The following is a 22243-nucleotide window of genomic DNA, read 5'->3' as shown; positions in this document are numbered from 1 at the left end:
CTACAAGGGGCTGCTCGAGTACTGCTGGATGAGGCGCCTGTGGCACGGGTTGCACACGCGCTCGGGGTTGATGCTGGACGGCAGCGGCAGTTCGTGGGCTGAACAAGCTGCGCAGAAGACGCCACCACAGTTCTTGCAGACGTTCTGAAACGGAGCACAACAAAGGTCAAGAGCACGTCCTTAACCCAAGCGCGGCGGGGGCAACGTGCCAGCCCCTCGTCACCCTTCTGTCTGAGCGCAGCCCTATTGCAGCAGGCGAGGTCCCCCCTTAGGAGTCTTCGTTTTTGTAGAACTTCCTCCTGCTCCGCAGAGTCAGCAGAGGGGAGGCCCAAAGGCAGCAGAGCCGCCCAACACAAGGTGTTCTGTTACTCCACAAGGGGGCTCAAAACTAAATGTGACATTTGTGAGAAGGAGCCATTACAGTTCCTGTGGAGACACAACAGGCTTCAACACCCTGCTGTTCTCACTGCTGCTCAGCTCCAGGCAAAACCACTTAGTTAGAAAGGGCAGAGAGGAAACTGGAAACAGGAAGGAAAAGCCAAGCACCCAGGAACCTGGGGTCCCTCGAAGCTCTGACATTTAGCACATTTGTCTTAACAGCAGAGCAAGCATCAGAGAAGGGGTGGTTTCTTGGCCCCAGGTCACCAGGAGATGTGTCATCTATTTGTCATCTCTTGCAAAAGGAAAACGAGGGGACACGTGTACATTCGCCACACGGCTGAACGTACCAGCCTTAAGACTCACCTTTTTCTTGCTTCGGCTGCTTTCTTCCTGGCAGAGTTGGCAGAGCTGGGCATCTCCTGGTGCTGACAGCTGCTCCTACCCTCAGGATAAGGAGAGTAGACATTCTGGTCAACCTTACATGGCACCTACAATAGGGCCCTACAGATGATCCTCATCCCATAGCAGGGCAGGTACTTCCCATTCTTGTGTTTCTCATCTTAAATCCCTCCTCTTTGATGGCACATCACACAGCCCACAGGATCAATGACAGAAGCAGTAGTTGTGCCGAGGGTGCAAAATGACCTCAAGTAGGTGAGCACTGCCAACCAAAAGCTTTTCTACTGAGATAAGCAGTGCCTGTCCTCCAGGGGATGATGGCTGCTATAGACTCTACAGACAAATCCTCCTGACAGCAAAACCCAAAGGATAAACTTGAAGGTACATGGGCCAGTGAAGGTGCTGCAGTAGTCCATGAGCTCCCTCCATACATTTGCAAATCAGCATTTCAAAGCAAGGAAACATATCACTAACCTGCTCGTCCTGCAAGCCACTCTGTAACCTACAAGAGAAGAGCACTGTCACTTGGAGCTACCGCTCATTTAAACCCCCACATTAAAAAACAAACACACTTCCGGAGCATCAGGACTCCCTCGGGCTATTTTTTTAAATCCTACCCATACTGATTTCTGGTTTTATTTCTTCAAAACCACACCACCAGCATCGCTTGCATGATGGAGAGGAAACCGTCACAAGCCTCATCAGACATCAGAGCCAAGAGGCCTGCGTGGCATCCCACACAACCAATGTAACCCGCTTAGACACATGGCACTCAGCTAAACTGGAGAAGCAGGAAAACAATTGTGAAATGATGACAGAAAAGCAGAAAAAAAGGAAGCCAGAGTCTGGGGAAAATATTTAGATAGTACAGACATTTTAAAGACTTTTTTTTCTTTAAAAAAATGCCACTGAATATTTATCCCCTAGATCTTCTGTGAAAAGATTAAGTCATGAAACCTTCCAGACTTCAGGAAAGACCTATGACAGTTCTGCAGTCACTGTGAAACAGGGAGGGACTAAGCAGATGTGAATTGAGCTTATGCTATTTGTAAGACAACACTCTGCTGATCACTTCTACATTGACATTCAGCACACTGTGTTACAGCGCTGCATTTTTTCCCCTGGTGACATTCAGAAAGCACTTCAAATGTTCCTTGCCCTCTCTGAACAACCACCTCATGATAGAGCTGTTCTCCATATTCTGAAAACATTTCCTCACATGAAATACTCATCTTAAGCTTAACTTTCAAAATCTAAAGCAATCTTAGTAGAGACATGGTTTTCTGTAAAATTCAGTTTAGATATATGCTCTAATATAGAGGTATTAGCTCTGCCTTTTTACAGTCATAGTCTTGAGATGCTATTTGAAGTAGGTCTTCCTCCCCTTTAGCATTTATTCTTGTACAGACTCTTCCTTAGAGAAGCAAAAACAGGAAAGCCCCTAAATTTTCATTAAAGCAAGTGTAGAGATCAAAACACTGAGCTCAAACACAAGCAGAGCAAAAAGATTCTTTCCTTGGAGAGCTATGAACACACAAAGCAAAAACTGAAGAGGCCTAAGCAATAGGCACAAACCTGGAAATTTTTCTTAGGCAGGAAAAAAATCATTATTCCAAACTTCTCAACCCTTAGCAAAGTTAGAGAGAAGGCAAGCAAGACTTTGAACAAGAGAAAAGGGAAAAACAGAATATAACGATTTCTTTCATACTTGTGTGGTAAGACACTGTTCTCCTCTCTTGATAGCTGTTTCTGTTTAGCATTTTCTTCCCGGATTTTCAGCTTTCCATCCTGACCAAAGGAAACATGACCAGTCAGTAAAACTGTGTGAACAAACTCCCATTTCACCTGTGCCACGCTGCTCGCAATGACACATTACAGCATTATTTGAGGAGCATTCATCTCCTTAGCCCTCTTTGGCACAGAGGCCTGTCTGGACACACGAGAGCCTACGAACACCCATATTCTGTGCCCAGGAGCAGGCTGTCTGCCTTCCTCTGGCTGGAAATCAGACTACCAAGGGATATGCAGAAGCTGGTTTCATATTTTACAGATGGAAACTTAAAAATATTGTAAGGTCTCTTTTTACTAGAGGAGGAGGAACTTAATGACCATGTTTTTCTTCTTTTTCTTCCCCTCCCCAGCACAAGTTGAAAGGTGACCTGGCTTTACAGGCTTTTTAAAACCGATCCGTGAAACAAATCTTCTCAAATAGAAAAGGAAACAAATCTTCCTTCCCTGATAAGAATTAGGTCATGGCCCAAAATATGCACCTAACTTGCTGCCTAACTTGACTGTCAAAACTAGTGCCCTGCCTGCATGATAAGTGCTGACAGAACCACCCGTGCATGCAAGCACTGTTCTGAATTCATCGCTATAACTTCTATCAAACCCGGACATTTCTGCAACTGCAAGCTCCCTGGGACCAAAACTCACCTATAAAATTTGTGGCAAAAGAGAATCCCTTCTAAAATCACTTTGTCTCCGTATTAGCCCACGAGTTGCTACCAGAAGCCCCCATGTCACTGCAGCACTCGCGTGCTGAGGAAAGGCAGGTAACCCCTGAAGCAACCCCTTCTCACACCCAGGGACCTGCTGGCACACAGGCCAGGAAAGCAGCTTCTGCCTTCCAAAGAGCTCCAATTGGCTTGGAAGATCCAACTACACAGGTTTTTTTTATTGGCCAGCTGTGTTGCCAATGTATCCCAGCAGTGTCTGATGCATCCTAGCTCTCCTGCTGCAAGAAACACAGTGTTTTTTTGGTCAGTCGATTGGGATGTGCCTCACAGAAAGGAGCCTCAAAAAAAGCTGAAGAACTGAAGCAGCTTCCAACATGAAGCCGAGCACTACACAAGCAGTCCAGGGCCACCTCAAGGTCAGCCAGCAGGAATCTTGAAAACCACCTGCGTTATTTTGTTGTTCTCACATTTGTGGTATTTCTTTCTCCCTCAGAAATAGCTGTTTTACAGCCAATTCCCACCAAAATAACCTGTTTCAGTTTTGTAACGAAAAGTCAAAGAAGCAGATTTTCACTTTCAAAGGCAAATTTACTTCCAAAAAGGGAGTTTCACTTGAGGACCATCAGTTTTACCCTTGAGATAAACACTGCCTTAGGCTTTAAAAACACCATTCGCCAATGCATAGCAGTACAAGAACACTGAAAATCCTCTGTGGTGCTCCCTCAAGAAAACTACTTGCTAAGGAGTTTTGCTGTTCAACTCTTCCAAGAGAAAACTCAACATGACGATTAAAGGAAAAAAATGCTGGTTGACTTTTCATCAGATATGAGCACAGCATCTCTCCTGTAATGTCACAATCGGTTTTAAACAACTACAGAAAAACACAGTTACTTTCAAGATGCTGTGAGCTACCCCTATGGGAAGGGTAAATTATGTTCTGCAATGCTTTAAATACTTTTTCAGGGCTCAGGTAAAATGGTTATTTATTGCATGTATGAAAAAAGTTTCAAAGCTCATCTTGGTGTTGCTCTTAACAATATCTATTCATTGCCCAATAAAACCCAAGGAAAGAGAGTGAGCAAAATTAAGCTACACTTAAATACAAGCAAAGATGACGAAAGCTCACATTACCGCTCTTGGCTGATTCTTTGGGCAGCCTTTTTTGTTTTCCTGGCTACTTGGGTGACCATGCGACCATCTGTCCCTTTCCCGCCTCAGCTCCAGTTCAAGCTGGCTCCTGTAATATTGAAGGCGAATGGTGAGTAAAGGCTATGCTTTTATTCAACAGCCAACACGGAGTGACACAAACATGACACAAACTGCTTAGCGCTTTCTTCATGTCAAAGGGACTGAGCCCCAACTGAAGAGCTCAAAGTTGCCTCTTGGTAAAATGCTGTCTCTCCCTGTGCTCAGACACAAAATGCTGAGACGCAAGACTGCTCACCACCCACTGCAGCATCTCCAACATCGCCCTGCTTCACACACCTGGGCAAGCAGTACAGCCTGCTGGCAAGGAGGTTCATTCCTTTTCATACATCACCTTGATGGAGCATGTGTGAAAAAGGAATCAACAGAAAACCAACTGATGCAAAAACATACCCATCTGCAAGTGCCCTCCCCAGAGAGTACACTAATTCAGCTGAACTGACTTAGTACAAAATGCACATGCAAAGATGATGATTCCTTTTATCTGTTAATACATCTAAGCTTGTCCAGTTTCATACTTTTGGACCCAGTTTCACATAACTGAGGGTTGCATTTCCACACTCAGACATGCGAAAGAGCAGGCTTGTACCAACACATACATATACATTCTTCACTATCACACCTGGAACTTGACCTAAATTCCTGATACAAGGCATCTATTACCAGCTTTGTGGGTTGCCTTTCCTACTTACTGTCTTTTAAGCACTTGCCACAAGGAAACAAGGAAAAAAAGCAGCTGTGGCAGGAGAGGAGAGCCAACACACACATCCAGCAATGCTTTCATACAAATCATCCTAGTGACCTTGCTGCAAAACAGAGGATGTGTCATGTCTGCAGAATGAGAGAAGCTCTTCTATTTTAAGATAAGAGGATTTCTATTTTCCTGATTTTGGTAAATGGAGGTCACTGCAAGGGAAAATTTGATAGCTCTTGCTATGTCTTCCTTTTTTTTTTTTTTTTTCTCCCCCAATTGCCTCCCATCAAAATAACCCGGCTTTGGCTAGAAAAGACCCGGTACTGCTTGCAGGCTGACCACAAGGATGGCTTCCCTTGCTCCACTAAAACTATTCCATGCTTCTGTAGAAGTGCCGCCGCCAGGCTGAGGCTTAATTGCTACATTGCTGCTCATAAGCAACAGGAAACTGTTTGCTTCAAAGCCAAAGTTATGCTAACAGGGGGAAAAAATACTAGTGCTAGACTTGATAAAGGTCTGTGTTGCAGTCAACGGTCTGCCTGAGCTTCCTAGACAGGCTCCACAGCTTGTTTCTCTCCCTCTCCCAAATCCTTTCTATTCTTGGGATTGTCCTGACGGTTTTTATACTAGACATAGTAACAACAGCCCAACAAATAGATGGAAAAAGATGTCTTCACCGCTGTCTGGAGAGGTCTTCCACTTCCAGCTGCAGGCTGTTGATTTTGTCCCCAAACTCCTGCTTGAAGAGCCGGTTGTCCTGCTCGGCCAACTGACGGTCCTTCTCCGCCTGCCGCAATCTGGATTTGAGCCACATGAACTTGTGATAAAAAACAAAAGCCATGGTGGGGAGGAAGACCGAGTTTAAACAACAAATTAAAAAAAAAAAACCCCAGTGAAAAGGAAAATCCAAATGAAGGGATGGTAAAAACAATGGCAAGGAAGAAAACATTCTAAAAAAAAGTAAAATGTAGGTGAACCAGGCAGAAGCTCTGATTTTCAATGTTTTTTATTCTATTACTACAGTTTACAGCCATTAGATGAAAAACATAAAACATCACTTTTATCCAGGTTCAAAGCAAACCTCAAGTACACAGAATTTAAGTCAAATTTGATTTTAATGTACGTTACATTTCAGCTTTACATGTGTAACTGGAACTTGCAACATAGGTTAGCTATTATATTTAGAATTAGTGCATTTTCCTGGTCTCTTCCACAGACTATCACGTTGGACCAAGTGCCCGGGCATTAGCACACCAAAGCATCTCTGCTTTGGGCCTGAGATTGGCCAGAAACCACCAGAGATTTAACTCTTATCTTGGGTTATCTTATCTTTAACTCTTAGAATTGCTATGATAGCAAACAAAACCAGTCCGAACTATTATTCCTACAACAGAAATTTGAGGAGGGGCAGGGGAGTTAGCTGTCCTAACTAGCCATTTGGATATCTTGGTGAAAGCTTGCATTTCCACCCCCCGCCCAGGTAGTTAAGATGCGTTTATACTAAAAGATGATCAAGATTAAGTTGATACATCCAAATACGCGACTTGGGGATTGCTCAGACTCCGGCGCGGTCTCCAAGGCTGCCTGGGGAGGAGTCAGTCATCCGCGCCTGAGTGCAGGAGGGCCAGGCTTTTCCCACGTGCCAAGCGGGAATGCCATTGGTTTTATTTCCCCGGCTGCATTACAGCCACGGCCACCTCCTGCGATGTCAGGGAGCGCTGCTCTACAGGACAAGAGAGGAGCTGGCCTCCAAGGACTTAAAAGCATCTCGACGGAGCAATAAAGACCCTTATCCAAAAAATAAGTTAACAAACAATCCAGAACACACACCTCAACATGATCCTGTTGAACCAAAATATTTCTAGGAGCATTTATAGCCTAAACCCTGCCAAGGGCCAGCATGGTGGCCAGCATGGTGCAGCTTTGGAGCCACCAGGAAGAGGATACTCATTTACAGCAGTTCAAGCTACAGTCAGTTGAAGTTTTGCACTGGGGAGCTGACAACAATCTTCCCTGCTCAGAGCTGTTCAAGCTTTAGCTGTTCTTTCATTAGCAAATTCCATATGTACCAAACAACAGAAACTTAAAAGCCAGTGTAACAAGTGTAATAGCAAAAGGCAACTCTCCTGTCCAACCACTAACTACTCAGATAAGGAATGGCAAAATACCAAATTACTGGTCCCACTCCCCATCACTGCACCTTTCCTTGCTTTTTATTTTTTTATTTTTTTTATTTTTTTTTAAACACTAGAGTATAAAGATCAGAATATTTTTGTAAAACGTGTTAATTTTCCTTTCTAGGAAGAAGAAAGGCCTATCAAAACACCTCTCCTCAGCTTCCTTCTATCAGGAAGAACTGCAACATATTTCTAGAGGGATTTATGGCAGAGGTAGAAGGCAATGCAAAGATAAGGAGGTTTTCACTGAACTTACCACTCTATCCTATTACTCTAAGACACCTAACTACTAATTTGGACACATGAAGTTTAAAGGAATTAGGATAAGCTCCCACCCTCCCACCAAGTCACTAAGGCAAAATTGTTGCAAGCAGTCTTGGTCACTAGAGGGTCTTCACGCGATGAGCTACTGAGAGGCACCCGCTCCTCCTGGGCTCGGGGCAAACCCGCAGGACGTACGCCAACGGGTAACGGTTTGGGGGATGCACACGACTACTTTCAACAACTTCCAGGGATGCATTTTCTCGTCTACTTCACAAAAAGGGTAACACAGAAAACTAGTTGACTTTCCTGAGCTGGCCAATCAAATGGTGGCTGGAACAACGCATCTAGTATCTAGTAAAGGTTGAAGATTGGTGCTGCTGCCTACAGTGTGCACCACCATAGGCTTTTCCTGACGTGTTTATTGGCCAGCTCATTGCTAGTTTAACAGTTTAAATGGCAAAGTTAGGGATTTTTATAACCAATTTAAATCTCTGAAGAAAAACCTCACTGATTTTAAAAATTCAGCAAATTCTAAATCAACTTTAGGAGACAATTAACATTTAAACAGTTGCTTTTAGTAATTCTCAAGTTCTCCCCTCATAAATGAGTTCTGATATCAGAGCTGCGAGGTGACCAGTCAAAAAAGTGTCTAATGATGTTTCTGGATCAGTTTGTTTGCTGCACTGTTTAAGGTTTTTGCCTGTTTCACCAAATCCTTTTCACTAAGGAGTATGAGAAAGTTAGAATGAGGATGATGAGGAAATAAAAGAATAGGGACAGCAAGAGAAAGAGCAAATCAATTAGCTGAATAGGTAGCACGATATTTTTTAAAATATAAAGTCTATATACAAACAAGTGACCTCTTTGGTAAAGAACCATTCAGAACACAACTTCTAAAATTAATCAACTAGTTTAATGCATTTAACTACTCATTAAATAAATCTCAGCAAAAAAAATATATTTGAGACCCCATTCTGCTCGAAGATAGTACTATAGTCCTTTTTTCAAGGCAATTAAGTTCTGAACCTTACGCCAAACAACAACAAGGCTTGGCTTTAACAAAAAGAAAAAACATAGAGAAAAATGAAAATAACTAAAATATTTATTTTTGTGTTTTTAATCAGTGCTATCAGAGACACTATTTGTAAATGATTGGCTAACATTTATGCAGCTCATGTAAAGAACAAAGCTTCTACTCTACTTACTGGTTTAGTAGTATGTTCTTTTCTAAATGAAAGACTTTGTAATGTCTCTAATAGCACGTCATGAAATTCTTGCCGGAAGAGCCAACCTGCTCACTTTGCAGAGCTCTGCTCGTGGTGGCTAAGCTGTGCACCCTCTCTCACCTGTAATGGTTTTAGCTCTGCTGCTGCTCAAGCCAGTAGCAACTCTAGCAGACAAACAGAGCAGGACTAGGTCACTCGGAGACTCCTTAGACTTAAAAAGCTAAATTAAAGCCTATCTGCTAACAACTTCTTCAGGAATATCACTCTGTTTGTACTTTTTATGTAAAAGTGAGGTAGAGAGTTTCAAATAAAAACATAGTTGTCTGAAAAAAGCACGCACTGCACCTCAGGAACACGCACACCATTTTAGAACTGCAAATATTGCCTTTTTTTTTTTTTTTTTTTTTTTTTTTACCTTTGTTCAAGCTGTTTGATGGTAGCAGCCATCTGGTTTGTTTTTTCTTCCAAGCGGCTGTTTAATTCACTCTTCTGTTTTGCTCCCATGTCTGAACTCTACAAAAAAAGTGGTATCCCACCTTTTGTAAGTAGCAGCAAAAACAAACTAAATTACAAGCACAGTAAATTACTTGGCAAGTACATGGGCCAAAACCAGCTGGACCTGAGAAGGGGATCCAAAAGCAAACACCAGATCATTAATCGGAAGAGAAAACATTATTTCCTACAGATATAGAGTATATCCGGATATCACAGAGTGGAAATACCATGATTAGTCCAGCTTTTTACATAATCTCTATTAATGCAGTACTTGCCTTGAGCTAATCATTATGTGCAAAACAACTGAGTGATATTAGCAAGTAAAAACCATTTTCCTCTGTTCTAAATTTAACATTAGCATTTACTTCTGGACTTCAGGATTTACTTCATTACACATTTTACCTCAAGTCTTTTTGTTACTTGAACAATAACACGTGTAATGCTACCACATACATTAAAACACTGGACTGCAGTCTCACTTTTTTCCATCTTGCTTTTTTTGTTAGACATTTGAAAGAGGCAAAAAGGCTGCAACTCCATTATCGATAGTATATCTTCCTTAAAGTTCCCTGTTCAAACCCCATTTAATCTGAGGTTAAGAATGTCAGCCCTAAAGCAAACAAGTCAATTGTAGGAAAAGCATGAAACAGCATCAGGAGTGAAATGACTTAGAAAGCCTGTCATCGTTCCCTAGTGAGTATCTGCTAAACAGAGGAAAAAAGACAAAGCACAAGAGCCAACACTTTTAGTAAGGATTCATTGCATTTGATTTAATTCTTTCCCTACCTGCAGCTTAAAAGACAGTTCGTGTTTTAGGGCCCTGAGATCATCCAGTTGCTGTCTGAGTGCCACCAGTGCGTCTTGCTTCTCACAGACGTCCTTCTCCAGCATCTTCATGGCTAACTCCATCTCTTGTCTCATCCCGATCTGTACCTCCAGCTCCTTCTCCACATCCTGAAACATGCACAGCTGTCAGCACTTCCAACTAACTTTTTCCAGTACCCAGGCGATACCCCTTGTACTCCTGCCAACACACCCAGTAGCATGGTGCATTGCCTCTGTCACAGTACAGATTAGACACATCAAAGGCAATTAAGGAAAACTAACCCATAACTCTGGTCAAACATTAAAGCAATGTAAACAGCATTACCAGCAGAAAGTAGCCAAGTCCTATTGGAGCCCGTTTTCTGACAAGGCAGACTAATGCAAAGTTTGCAGACTAACTTCCTAAAAACATTCTGCTCAAACATTTGCCTCACCACCAAATAAACATGTTACACTGAACTGAACATATGCTATACTGAATAGGGTTACTGATACGATCAGAATTCTATCTTCAAGGGGGATACCTAAGACAGAAAAACTCAAATCCACTGCCCATTTTGAGGAACAGATTTCAAACTGGTCAACCCAGGTACACACACAAAAATCAACATCACTTCTGACAGTCTCAGATCAGACTGAAGCAGGGCAGGCTGGAATGAAAATAACCCCCTGGCAAAACCATTTCTAAAGTGACTGACACTGAATAACTACATTAAAATGCCATTTTGTGGAGCACCAAGCTTCCACTGCCCTTACCAGACGCAACTGAGTCTCCTCCTTTAACTGCTTTCGTGCCTCAGTAAGTGCGTGTCCATCTGCAGTTCTGTCCTTAGTGACCTAAGGAAGAAATCCAAATAACTCATCATTATATACTCGTTATCCAGGATAGTAACATGCTAACCATTTTCTTCTCTGTGAAAACAAACTTAATAGCCATCAAAATTAAGTAGCTTCATTCAGCTTCATCATGCAATTTACTTGTGATTTTAAAGTATTTCCCTTAAACTCAGTTGTTTAGGGCAACTCAGTGCACACAGGCCCTGGAGAGTGTACTAAGTCCAATTATGAACTATGTAAAACCATCCTGTGTATTTTACAACTAACAGGCAACTCTAACACAGTTGCTAGTATTTATCATAAATAAAGGAAGAAAAGCATATTGAATATTTCAAGAAACCATCCCTTGATTTGAGAACGGGTAGCATTTTAGGTCAAAAAAGACAGAACTCCCACTTGCTTAAGCTTTTTGCAGCCTCCTGGTAAATCATCCCCTCCTCTTGTCTCCATGTAGCAAGCCACAGACAGGCTGTGTTAACCATCAGCTTTGTATGTGCTCAGAGTTTAATCAGTTACTGCCAAGCAGGATGTACTATGGCCAGGGTCCATCTGCTGCCCTCTGTGGAGGGCCCAGCTGGAGTCAAGTCTTTTCTGCCACTCTTTGTGATATACATAAGGAAAAGAAGTCTCTCCGAAATAGCTCCTCCTTACCCCATTTAAGCTGGATCTGCCCAGTGGATTCAGAAATCCGACACCACCCACCTTACGATTGGACTCCAAGATGTAAGAACTTTCTTCTTTAACCCGTTCCATCTCTTCCTGCAGTGTAATAATTCTGTTGTTTGCAACAGCAAGCTGTGAACAAAATAAAACAACAGTTCTGTATCAAAAAACCATTGACTTTTTTTTTTCCCCCTCTTTAGGCAGATTTTCATCAAGCACTCGTCTGTTCACATTTAGAGGCAGCTTCTGTTTGTTTGTTTACAGTAGTAAACTACAACTCAGCCTCTGTCTCTCCACAGAGAGGGGCTATCTTAATAATTAAGTAAATCTGTTAGATCCAGTGTGGTGGCTTTCCATTACTGTCCAAAACCGCAACTTTCCAGCTCATGTCTTCCAATGAAGTCACTAAAGCTCTTCAGATAACTACTTGCTAGATTCTGTTTAACACTTGGTTAGCACGCATCCACAGAAATCCTCACTTCATTCCTTCTCCCTTGCCAGGATAATAAAATGGAGAAATGGAGGAACACAGCAGCTAATTTTCATTGACTTGAGTAATGGAAATATAACCACCAATGTGTGATACATGACCAAATGATCCGTGATTCGGTGACCACAGAGCCACCCACTCGCATGAGTCTGCTAAAGCTCTGCTAGTTTGGATACATGAGTGGTCAGAGCTCCCGAGACGCAAGATGCGCAAGCACCTGAACAAGGCGGTGCCAGCAGCACTACTAGGGCAACACTAGAAAGAGAAATTTGGGCTTGAAACCTGAGGGCAAATAGCACACAGCATCTGTATGAGACAGGACATATTCCTCAAAGGATGTCCTGAAGAGGGCCTCATTTCAAACCAACAGGCTACTTGAAGTGTAAGGTCAAATGCCAAAATAACTTGGATTTTTTTGGGGGGAGGGTTTAATAATTTATGACCTACATAAAACTCAGACACACACAAAAAAGCTCCCTGTTATTCCAAGAGATCAGTTATTAAATGACAGACCCAATACTAAGTACCCTGACAAGAGTTTAAGTTTTTCCCAAATAGACAAGTTGATGCGACATGTGACCTAAACCATTAACTACATCCTGCACACAGCTCCAACAGGCACAGTGTGTTCCAGTGTCAGGTCAATTACTTTCAATAGCATACAGACTGCAGTTAGCAAAAAGCAACAGGATCTTAAGATCAACTATACTTCAGTCAACACAGGAATTCACCTCACAGGTGCCATGCACATTCAGCATGTGGTATCAAGAGCAGCGACACAGGAAAAGCAGCCTACTGTAGACCACATTTTTGAACTAAAAAAATAATCCTTTTAATTGTGAAGTACAGTATTTACTTCTTAACAGCACAAGTAGATACACAAACCTCCACCACTAGGTTCTTTATCATTTGAAATACAGTTAATAACTTATTAATATCTTAGCACTGTAGTCAACTTCTGCATCAGCCAAAATAAGCACAAGCTGGAAAACTCCTCCAGGCTACATGCAACTGAAACCACACACACTGTTCAATGCTTTCTAAAGCATCTTTAAAAAAGAACAGAAAAAACTTCAGAGAGCAAAGCATCTTTAATAGCTTTAGTTTTTTTATCATGAAGAGTGTGCTGTTTTTCTACCTCGTGTGCGGTGAGGATCAACACAATTTCCTCTTTGCTCAGTTATTCCAGCTGCATTCTTAAAAAGCCATGAGCAAGCATATCCAATATCTGGAAATCAATCTCAATCTCAAATACCTTTCTAATCCTTGACTCTAAAAGGCCAAAATATTAGGTCCTTTTCTATTACACTTACCTCCTCAGTCAATTTAGTGTTGGATTTCTCTAAGGCATCCACCTTTGCTTGTAGGTTGTTTACTGTAGCACTGTTAAAGAGAAAAAGATGCTACAGTAACTCCTCATTTTTTCAAGACTGCTTTCTATTATGTTGTATAACAATAATATATTCTTTAAAAATTATGTATTACCTTAAGTGTCTATTGAGTTCTTCTACATAGTTCTTCTGGTCCAAAATAGCAGTTATCTGACCATCTCTGAGAAGAAAAAAAAAAAAAAAAAAAAAAGTAACCTTCAGCTCATCCCAAGTGCAGTTCTTTTCTACCCACAGACACTAACTGCATGGTATTTCCAGAGGCTACCGGGCAGAATGGCAGGTCTGCTCTGCCACCCAGAAATAAAATGATACAGAGCAGTCAATCACTAGTGATCCAGCTGGCTTCTAGCAAGGCTTTAAGCTCTACCCTGCCATCCTGGTTGTCCCTAGCAGTGGGGGTTCCTGGCTGGGCTTCACACTCACTGCTCAACGCAGCCAGGCTGCTGCTGCATGTTTACGTGGAGCAAGCCACAGGGAGCAGGAGCAAAGAGTACAGTTTCTCTCTGATCCGAAGCCTCACCACTTGGATTAAAAGAACTAAAGGGCATTGTTAAATGTTTAAGAGGAATGTGGCAGTACAGCCTACATCCTCAGCTCAGCACTGAACACACTGGGTCCTGATGAGTGCGTGCAGCACACGAAAAAGCAAAAGTTGAGCTACCGCCTATGCCTTCACGGTCAGTCACAGTTCTCACTTCTCAGAAGCTGCAATCACTTCATTCATCTGAATAATGTGCAAGCATTTTGTGACACAGCAATGCCTGCAACATTTCAATTAGCACAACAACAATCCAGCAGGAAAAGTAAAAGGCTGATCTTACTGCCACTTTTGTACTGAACATGACTCATACCAAATCCACTCAGCAAAAACTGCCAACAAGTGCACGTTGCTGGTGTTTCCAGCAGGAAATCTTAAAGAAATGCAGTTTGTAATAATAAAAACAACAGATTAAAAGATTGCAAGCAAAATACCTGATTCTGAGGAATAATGGTAAAAATATACCTACACTCAAAATAAAATTTCCTAAGAAGGAAGCACTCAAAGAATCTCAGATAACTAGAACACTAGATCAGCCAGCATATCCAAGCTGTCCTTTTTGACTTTTACTTCTTTATGTTAGACAGCTACATCTGAGTATTTTGGCACAAGAGCTCTTATTCCAACTCTTATTGCGAATACAGAAATCATTTCTGTGGTCAGAAATTGCTAAGGTGCTGAAAAATCAGCTCCTATCTTACTAGCCACAAAACTGTTAAGGGTTACTGAATTGTTTTTAGAGAAAACTTTAAATAATAGCAGACCTGACTCAGCTGAGGGTCACTTTTAAACTATTTCATTTCAAACAGCCATTTGAGGAATATCCAAAACTTGGAGGAGACTTATTTTCTTCTCTCCCAACACTTCCAGTCCTTTATTCATATGTTTACAAAACAAAGAGCACCTCACTGCAAGAAGCATCTGACTGAAAAACGTAACAGCTTACAGAACAACCTGCATATTCAATACAAGTTACCATAGGGTGAGATGGAGAACAGCTGGGGTTGCACTTACCCTTCATTGCCTTTTGTGCTGTTCCCCTCTTTCAAATACATTGAAAAATCAATAACTCCAACCTAGAAGATAAAGTTTTGGAATTCTATATTAAAATCTTTTCCTAAGGCTGAACACTCCCTGTATCCATAAATATGTAGGGTCATTCATTAATAACATCAGTGCACGTTTTACTATAATAAGGATTCATTATAACAGTAATCTCAGATTCATTATAACAGGAGTCTCTGCAGAACAAATGAGAGAACAGACTAGTTCAAGTGTGCTAGGAGAAACAGCAAGTTGGAAATCAAGTTTTAAAGAGATAAGGACAAAATCAGGTCATCAACACATCCACATCAACAACTCAAGCAAGCTGAAACAATAGTGCATACTGGCCTGTTTTCTTTTGGTTCACAGATGATCTCATAACATGCTGAGAGCGAATTAACATTTCTGCCTATCTCCCCCCTCTTTTTCTCCATTCTTCTATTCCACATTTCCCTACACAGTGACCTGCATTCAGACCACAGCAAAGCAGAGCAGCAGAGATAACTGGGAGTGGGCTTTTGGGTAGCACATTAAGAAATGAAATTTTAAGAGCACAGAGGCTATAGCACTCCTTCGTATAACTGGCAGCTAGATCACTACTGTACAAAGATCAGCAGGGCAAAGTGTTCTGCTGGCACTCAAGTCAGAGGAAATGCTAAGCTTATGTGACTAAGGTTTTTCCACCAACAAAAGCTAAGTTGAAGGGAGCCATTAGAAAACCAGAAGTCTGAGCCTCTGATCTCAGCACTACCTACCATGTGAATAATGCAATCATAGTAACAAACTTTTATTAGTCTTATATTACTACAAGCAATGAAGATATTTGAGATGAAGGAAGTCTTTTACAGTGGAAATCTGATCTAAATGAGCAGAAAGAGAACACTAAAGTGAATACCCAGTACCTGTGAATCCAGGTCTTCACCCTTCATGCAAAAGTTTGCATCGATGACATTCAACCCTACCAGGAGGCCAGCAATGATAGCACCTTCTTCTTCCATCATGAGTGCATTAGGCTCATAAAATTCACTGCAGGATGCACACCAAAAGAAGACAAAGTGTTGCATCTTTGAAAAACCAACTAGAGTGAAGTAAAGCTTATGGATAAATTAGTACAAACACATAACTACTTGCTGGCTATCTCCTACAGCAGTGTAATGCAAGTTCATGCTTAATAAAAAGCCTCACAAAGACATGTCACTAACACAGAAGCGCACTCCTGTGTACTACAACGTACTCCTGCACCCGGAATAGATATCTCTTAGCACACTATGTCTTTAGATGAGGCAAAGGGCCAAGCAGCAGGAGAGCTGGCCTCTCAACTTTTGAGAAGAGATCAAAGCAAAGCATCATTTCCTGAGTTACTTTACAGCCAAGTAAAGATTTCAGTGCGGCTTCAAGGCGAAGCCCTAGAAGCACACTTTTACTAGCTAGTACCAACTTCTCTGCCATGAGCCACTTACACCTTTTCCAGTGGTCAACAGAAAGCTCTCCACCTCAAGTCAGTTATGGATTTGCATAAAGAGCTGACAAATCTACTTGCTTGAGTTCACATCCACATGTTTATTAATACTACTACCCTGCACAGATAGTGAATCTTATCCATAGAATTCCAACTAATCTACAAATTTATTGTTGTTTTATAAACACAGCAGAGGCAGTCAAGTGACTTGTTCCATATCAGAGCAAGTAAAGGCAAAGGTGAGAAAGAAAACCAGGCCCAAGATCTTTCTAAGAACAGCATATTCTCTCTGTACTACGTTACTAAAATATTTGCTGTAATAAATCCCCAAGATTATTAAGAGAAATGACAGCTTCCGACAAAATAAAGAATCCTAAATACTTCTTATCCCTCAGAGCAAGCTCTAGATTTCACAATGCTGCCACTGAGAAAGTACACATATACTATATTTGGCACAAAAGATCTTAAAGACCATACAGGGGTGCACAGGCTAAACCAAGCCCGTCTTAGAGAGAGCAGTGCTCACCTGAGAAGATCCTTTCTGTTAATCAAGGCTTTCATGTATTCTGAGAGTTTCTTCTGCATTAGAGCCAGGCGAAGCCAAGCTCTTCCTCTACCCACAGGTGTCCTGCAAAGACCATAAATAAGAATTATCTACTGCAGCATCCCACTCACACACCGCTTTAAAAATCCTTCTCTAGTTGAAGTTTCTGCAGTCTACTTCATTTCAAAGATATAGCCTTCCTTAATGAAAAGGGAAAAAACACAGGATATTTAAGTGAAAATAGCTACTAACACATATACCTAAGCCATCATTTCCCATCTCTTAACTAATTATGCATTTGTTATTATTCTAATATGTCCCTCACTCTACCCCTGTTGGATGCTACTACATAGACAGAGATCAATTGTTTGGATAAATCACCTTCCAATTCAAATTCAGTTTTGCCTAAGGCAAATCCGAAGAACACACGTAAACCTCAACACAGCATAGATGCCCAAGCACCACTGCTTCAGTAGATGGTAAGCCTGGTGAGAATACAGAGACGTCAGAAAATACCAATTCAGTAGTATTCTCAAAGTCTTTTGCTCACTGACACACTTGCAGGACATAACAGGTTAGTCATAGCCTGCTTCCCCTGTTTCTCCTGTTAATTGGAAGGTGCAAATCCCTCGTGTTGAGCAATACTACAATTAGCGAGAAATTTCTTTTCTACAGCTTCCTGCAGACAACCACCTGCCTTATACCAAGCATCACGTGGAGAGCTCCCTTTTTCTGATCTTAACTAGAATAAGCAGCTATTGTCCATAGAAGTCATCATCATCAACACCAGGTGACTTCTTGACCTCAGCAATGCATAAGGCTTAATTCTCAAACAGTTGTTAAGCATACAGCATATACAAAGCTGAGCTTTAGAGTACAATTGCCTTTTTTCTTTTTTAAAATATTCCTACAATTTTCTTTTAACAGAACAGGATAACAGGAGTTCTGCCTCCTGTGCCAGCTAGCACTTCATTTTGGTCTTTAAGGGGTTCCAAGCACAGTCCTGCACAGCCCTTCATCCAAAGCGATTGTCCATTTATACTAACACTAAGTTAGGTTAAACACTAACCTGACAAGGTTAGTGTTTGTCAGGTTAAACACTAACCTGACAAAAACCTTTTCTACTTTGTTGTTTCATTCATGCATCTCACCTTTGAGCAAAGACAAATTAATCTTTAGCTTGCGTGGCATACAGATTCCTCCTTAAGCTTCTTTTTCCTCTCCTCAGTTTCCATTCCTCACTTACAGTTTCTTTGTAAAGCTCAAACAAAAAAACCTGAATGCGACATCTGAGGTGACTATGCAATTCTTAAAAGCAATGTATTTCCAAAGACCTTTTTTTAATCCCCCTAACATAATCTATTATCTTCTTTAACTTCATGACTGAATCTTCCTTTTATACAAACTCCACAAGTTTATCAGCATATATTTAAAAAATAAAGTGACCTCTGGATGTCTAATGTTCCAAAATTAGGCTCAACAGCATCTAATCTGAATCTCCTCTTCAGTCTGAATTCAGAAAGGGAGATAATAAAGGCTATTCATAGGGCACATCATCACTCATTTAGTGCTGGCAATAAACTTCCTAATGTCCTTAAGTCCCCTCCTTAATACAGAAACAATATATCCTTCCTTTCCTCCTGCAGTTCCGTAAGAAAGAATATGAGCCACTTGTACATCAGCAGAAATGGCAGATCAGTTCCTGAAGACTGACTGTCCTTCCTTCTCTTCATGATCATTCTTGCTAGAAAACCATCCTATGTCCTTGTGCAGTACAAGACCATACTCACTTCAGCCCTGGGAGATCCTTAACACTTGCTGTGATCTCTGCAGCTTCAGGAACAAGTTTTTCCACCAGTTCCAGTGGTCCCCAGAATGACTTATTTTGCCCTAGAAAAGTCTTTTTGGCTGGGAAAAAAGGAAAAGAGAAGACATGAAGTGAGTCCTTTCCAGCTGCACTAACTAAATACTTTCTCAAACATTCAGAATTAAATCAACAGTAGAAAAAAAAAAAAAATCACTGGAAAGAGTCTTCTGTGATTGCCTGCTGGGCAAGTACAATAGATCACTTTTTATAGCCAAGTGTGGGAATTACAGTTCTCATTTGAGTAAGGTAACAGGAGCTCAAAATAGATGCCAGGCAGTATTTTTTTTATACCCCAAATATGGCAAAACACCACCACCCAGTGATAACCAGCAACTTGGATTCACTACCATAGGCAAAAAATTCTACTAGGATGCTGCCACTGTCTCTGAACCATAGTTGGTCAGTGAGGGAAAACGAAGGTGCACACACCATCATCTTCCATGAAAAATAAACACAGCACCTTTAAGTTTCTTCTCTGTTTGTTCCGGAGTCTTGTCTGGTCACCCTCTCCTCCTTCAGGAAAGCTTTTCAGAGACTCCCAAAAACTACAGCTAGAAACGCACTTGTTTCTTGAGCAATTTTATTGCTACTTTGCAGCAGCACTAAGAACAGTGAAAGCCATTAAGCTTCAACTCGTGACCTGCAGTAGGGACGCTACTGAATGGTGCACAACAGCAGCACTAAGACTGTGTATACTGCTCCCTTACATGTTACCTAAACTGCTGCATGAGTCCCTTCACCAGCAGGCAATGCTGAACCCTGCCACTAACGCGCCACCACCACAAGATATACCTAAGAAGGCTGAAGGAATTTAATAATCTCTACCCCACGGCTCATCTCAAGCTACCATCATTTAAGGGCAGCAAGTCAAGAAGAGCAGTGTAGTACTTCATTTTTATTGTGACCCCATATTATGCGGCTAAATATATACTCAGGTATGGAGATAGTGTCTCAATGTTGCATTTTTTTTGCAGAAAGTGCAGAAAAAAGGAGACGTATTTGTTAAAGAGGCCATTTTTATCACCAAACTCAATTATACTCATCACATCTGAAAAGTTGTTCCAAAAACAATCAATAACTGTAACAACCGTAAAGATTTCACCCGTATCATTTCATTTCCGGCGGATTTTTCAGCTTTTGCTTTCCAATAAATGAGCTGTCAAATGCAGTGACCCTGTTCAGCCCTTCTTTAGCCTACTCTAGATTAAAGAATCAGGTTTTTAAAGCAAGATGGATCTCTCACACCCACACTACCCCAACCAGCCGAGGAGGACTCCTCTTTAACAGTGTTACCTTTCAAGCCATGTTTAAGGCAATGCTCCATCACAACGAAGAACTGCTGAAGAGGTGCATAGTCGGAATCCAGAGTTCTGCCTAGATTTAATGCCGATTCAATCAACCCCTTTATACTCAGTTTCGCCATGTTCATCAGGTTCATGCGTTCATTAGCCATGAGATAGTTAGGATCTACAAAAGACAGAAGAAAAATACTTTTGAATAACAAAAGCTATTTTAATACTGCAAAAGTATCCCACATCTGTGTCTCTCTCGTCCCTCAGCTTTGAGGATCCTTATAACAGATGCAACCCCTTGATGCAAGGTGGTCCCCTCAGGTCTTGTCCTGAGGCTATCAAAATTAACTAGCAGTTTAAGGTAAAAGCCATACTGAAATGGGAATAAATGATATATCACACTAATTGTGCCTCAATACTGAAAATAAAACCCAAGTAGTCGAAGTTATAAAGAAAGAGTTGTTTTTTGACAGCCATTCATATGGCACAACCTCTGACAAGGTGCTACTGAACGTCACAGCTCTCCCTTACTCTAACTCAAATCCCCAGCTATGTCCAGCTATTATGAACCAAAAGAATCATCCACTTGTAATTTGCATTTTGGTCAAAAGACAAATCATGAATTTTCATGCTTATCCCATCAATATGAACTTGGATGTAAAAACGAGCTCATTTCCACCCATCTCTATTCATTTTCTCAACAATATTGATGCATTTTATTGCTGATAAAAAGGAGCTGATCCTCATGGGTCTACCACTTTTGCAACAGACTTTTTCCAATACTATTTTTCTTCTGTCGCATCACAGTACACAAGAATTCAGAAACATATACTGGAGAAATGCCTTTCACTGCAGAAAAAAAGTCCAGATATCCATGTCTCCAATTACATCCTGCCTCATGGGACTCCCATGCTGACTTCTCTGGCCTGGTCCACAATGCCAACACACACACCTACTCTTGCTCAGTGTCTCTCTTGAAACACCATCAGGGCACTTTCAATGCCTCAAGAAACCTGTTTAGTACTACTCTAACTCAACTAAAACCCTTCCACCCTCAAGGAAAAAAAGTGTACTCAAGCTTTAGGCCTAGAAATATACAGTAACATTAAATCAAAAGAATTAGTCTGTGGAGTGCTGCATCTGTTGCAGCTGTTTTCTATTTGTACCTGTACCACCTGCAATCTCACATCCACTTTCCGAGCTAGATGATCTCTGGTGCCAGTAGTTTCTCCTTTTAAGGCACCATCATTCTACAGCCGCTGCAAACAGCCGTGGACCTTTGAATTATTTTGCTACCTACAGGTAGTTGTTAAAAGTAACCAATGTTTGAATCCAAAACAGGCAACGAGAAGAGTCATTAATACTGCATGGCTGAGATTCCCTACACCAGACAAAAGCATCCACGAAAAGGCACTCAGGGATGGGAGAGGAAAAGCAACCACTGAAAGCGCAGCCATACCCAGTCTCAAAGAACTTGAGAAATATAAAAGGGGATCAGAACAGAGAACCCAGAAATCTTTTGACTAAAGGCAGATTTGCTAAATCTGCCTGTGAAGTATGCCATGTTGGGGCTCCCATGGCTCCAAGGCCAGGCAGGCAACAAGCCAGTGAGGCCTTATTAAGAAGGACCAAACAGCACTGCTCAGTTTTGTAGGACTGCATCATATACAGGAAGAGCTGTCTGCCAGAATACAGGCTGACTTCTTAGATAAATACTCAGGCTTTGCTCTGTTGCAACTGTGCAAGCACCACCCAGATACCCCTTACGAAGCTACCAGCTGTCAAATGGTCCACAGTCCAAGGGGAAGCGGCTGGTCAAAGCGGCTGTCACCATTCAGATCCTAACACTATGGCAGCATTTGTTGAGTCTCCTCAAAGGCAGGTTAGGACAAAGCCTCCTTTCTCCCCTTTCTTCTCCAGGATGAAACAGTATCAGAAGTCTCCTTGCCTGCATCTCGCTGGAACCATCTTCACAACTCCTGTATGGAGGAGCCG

General features: G+C 41.6%; 1 protein-coding gene across 3 annotated transcripts in view; it reads right to left on the bottom strand.

Annotated features, from left to right (window-relative positions):
- The window catches only part of RUFY3 (RUN and FYVE domain containing 3), a 44327-nt gene continuing 22084 nt past the window's right edge, over positions 1 to 22243 (bottom strand). For 2 of the 3 annotated variants that reach the window (XM_088531678.1, XM_088531676.1), the window contains 12 exons: positions 20250 to 20423; positions 18880 to 18997; positions 17072 to 17173; positions 15989 to 16112; positions 15057 to 15118; positions 13599 to 13664; positions 13427 to 13496; positions 11663 to 11755; positions 10880 to 10960; positions 10085 to 10252; positions 9219 to 9316; positions 8034 to 8299 (listed from right to left, as the gene is read on the bottom strand). In XM_088531678.1, the coding sequence (XP_088387804.1) occupies positions 8227 to 8299; positions 9219 to 9316; positions 10085 to 10252; positions 10880 to 10960; positions 11663 to 11755; positions 13427 to 13496; positions 13599 to 13664; positions 15057 to 15118; positions 15989 to 16112; positions 17072 to 17173; positions 18880 to 18997; positions 20250 to 20423 (1229 nt within the window). In that variant the 3' untranslated portion in view covers positions 8034 to 8226. Of the gene's footprint in view, positions 145 to 744; positions 820 to 1254; positions 1283 to 2488; positions 2569 to 4367; positions 4474 to 5813; positions 5934 to 8033; positions 8300 to 9218; positions 9317 to 10084; positions 10253 to 10879; positions 10961 to 11662; positions 11756 to 13426; positions 13497 to 13598; positions 13665 to 15056; positions 15119 to 15988; positions 16113 to 17071; positions 17174 to 18879; positions 18998 to 20249; positions 20424 to 22243 lie in introns of those variants that run through there. The other variant, XM_088531677.1, reaches the window with a different exon arrangement.

This window comes from Tinamus guttatus, unplaced genomic scaffold, assembly GCF_059628265.1.
Source record: "Tinamus guttatus ecotype Peru unplaced genomic scaffold, ASM5962826v1 Tinamus_guttatus_pri_ptg000423l, whole genome shotgun sequence".
Classification (NCBI taxonomy): domain Eukaryota; kingdom Metazoa; phylum Chordata; class Aves; order Tinamiformes; family Tinamidae; genus Tinamus; species Tinamus guttatus.
Note: the sequence above shows the minus strand (reverse complement) of the source record. Positions and strands in the feature narration are given on the sequence as shown.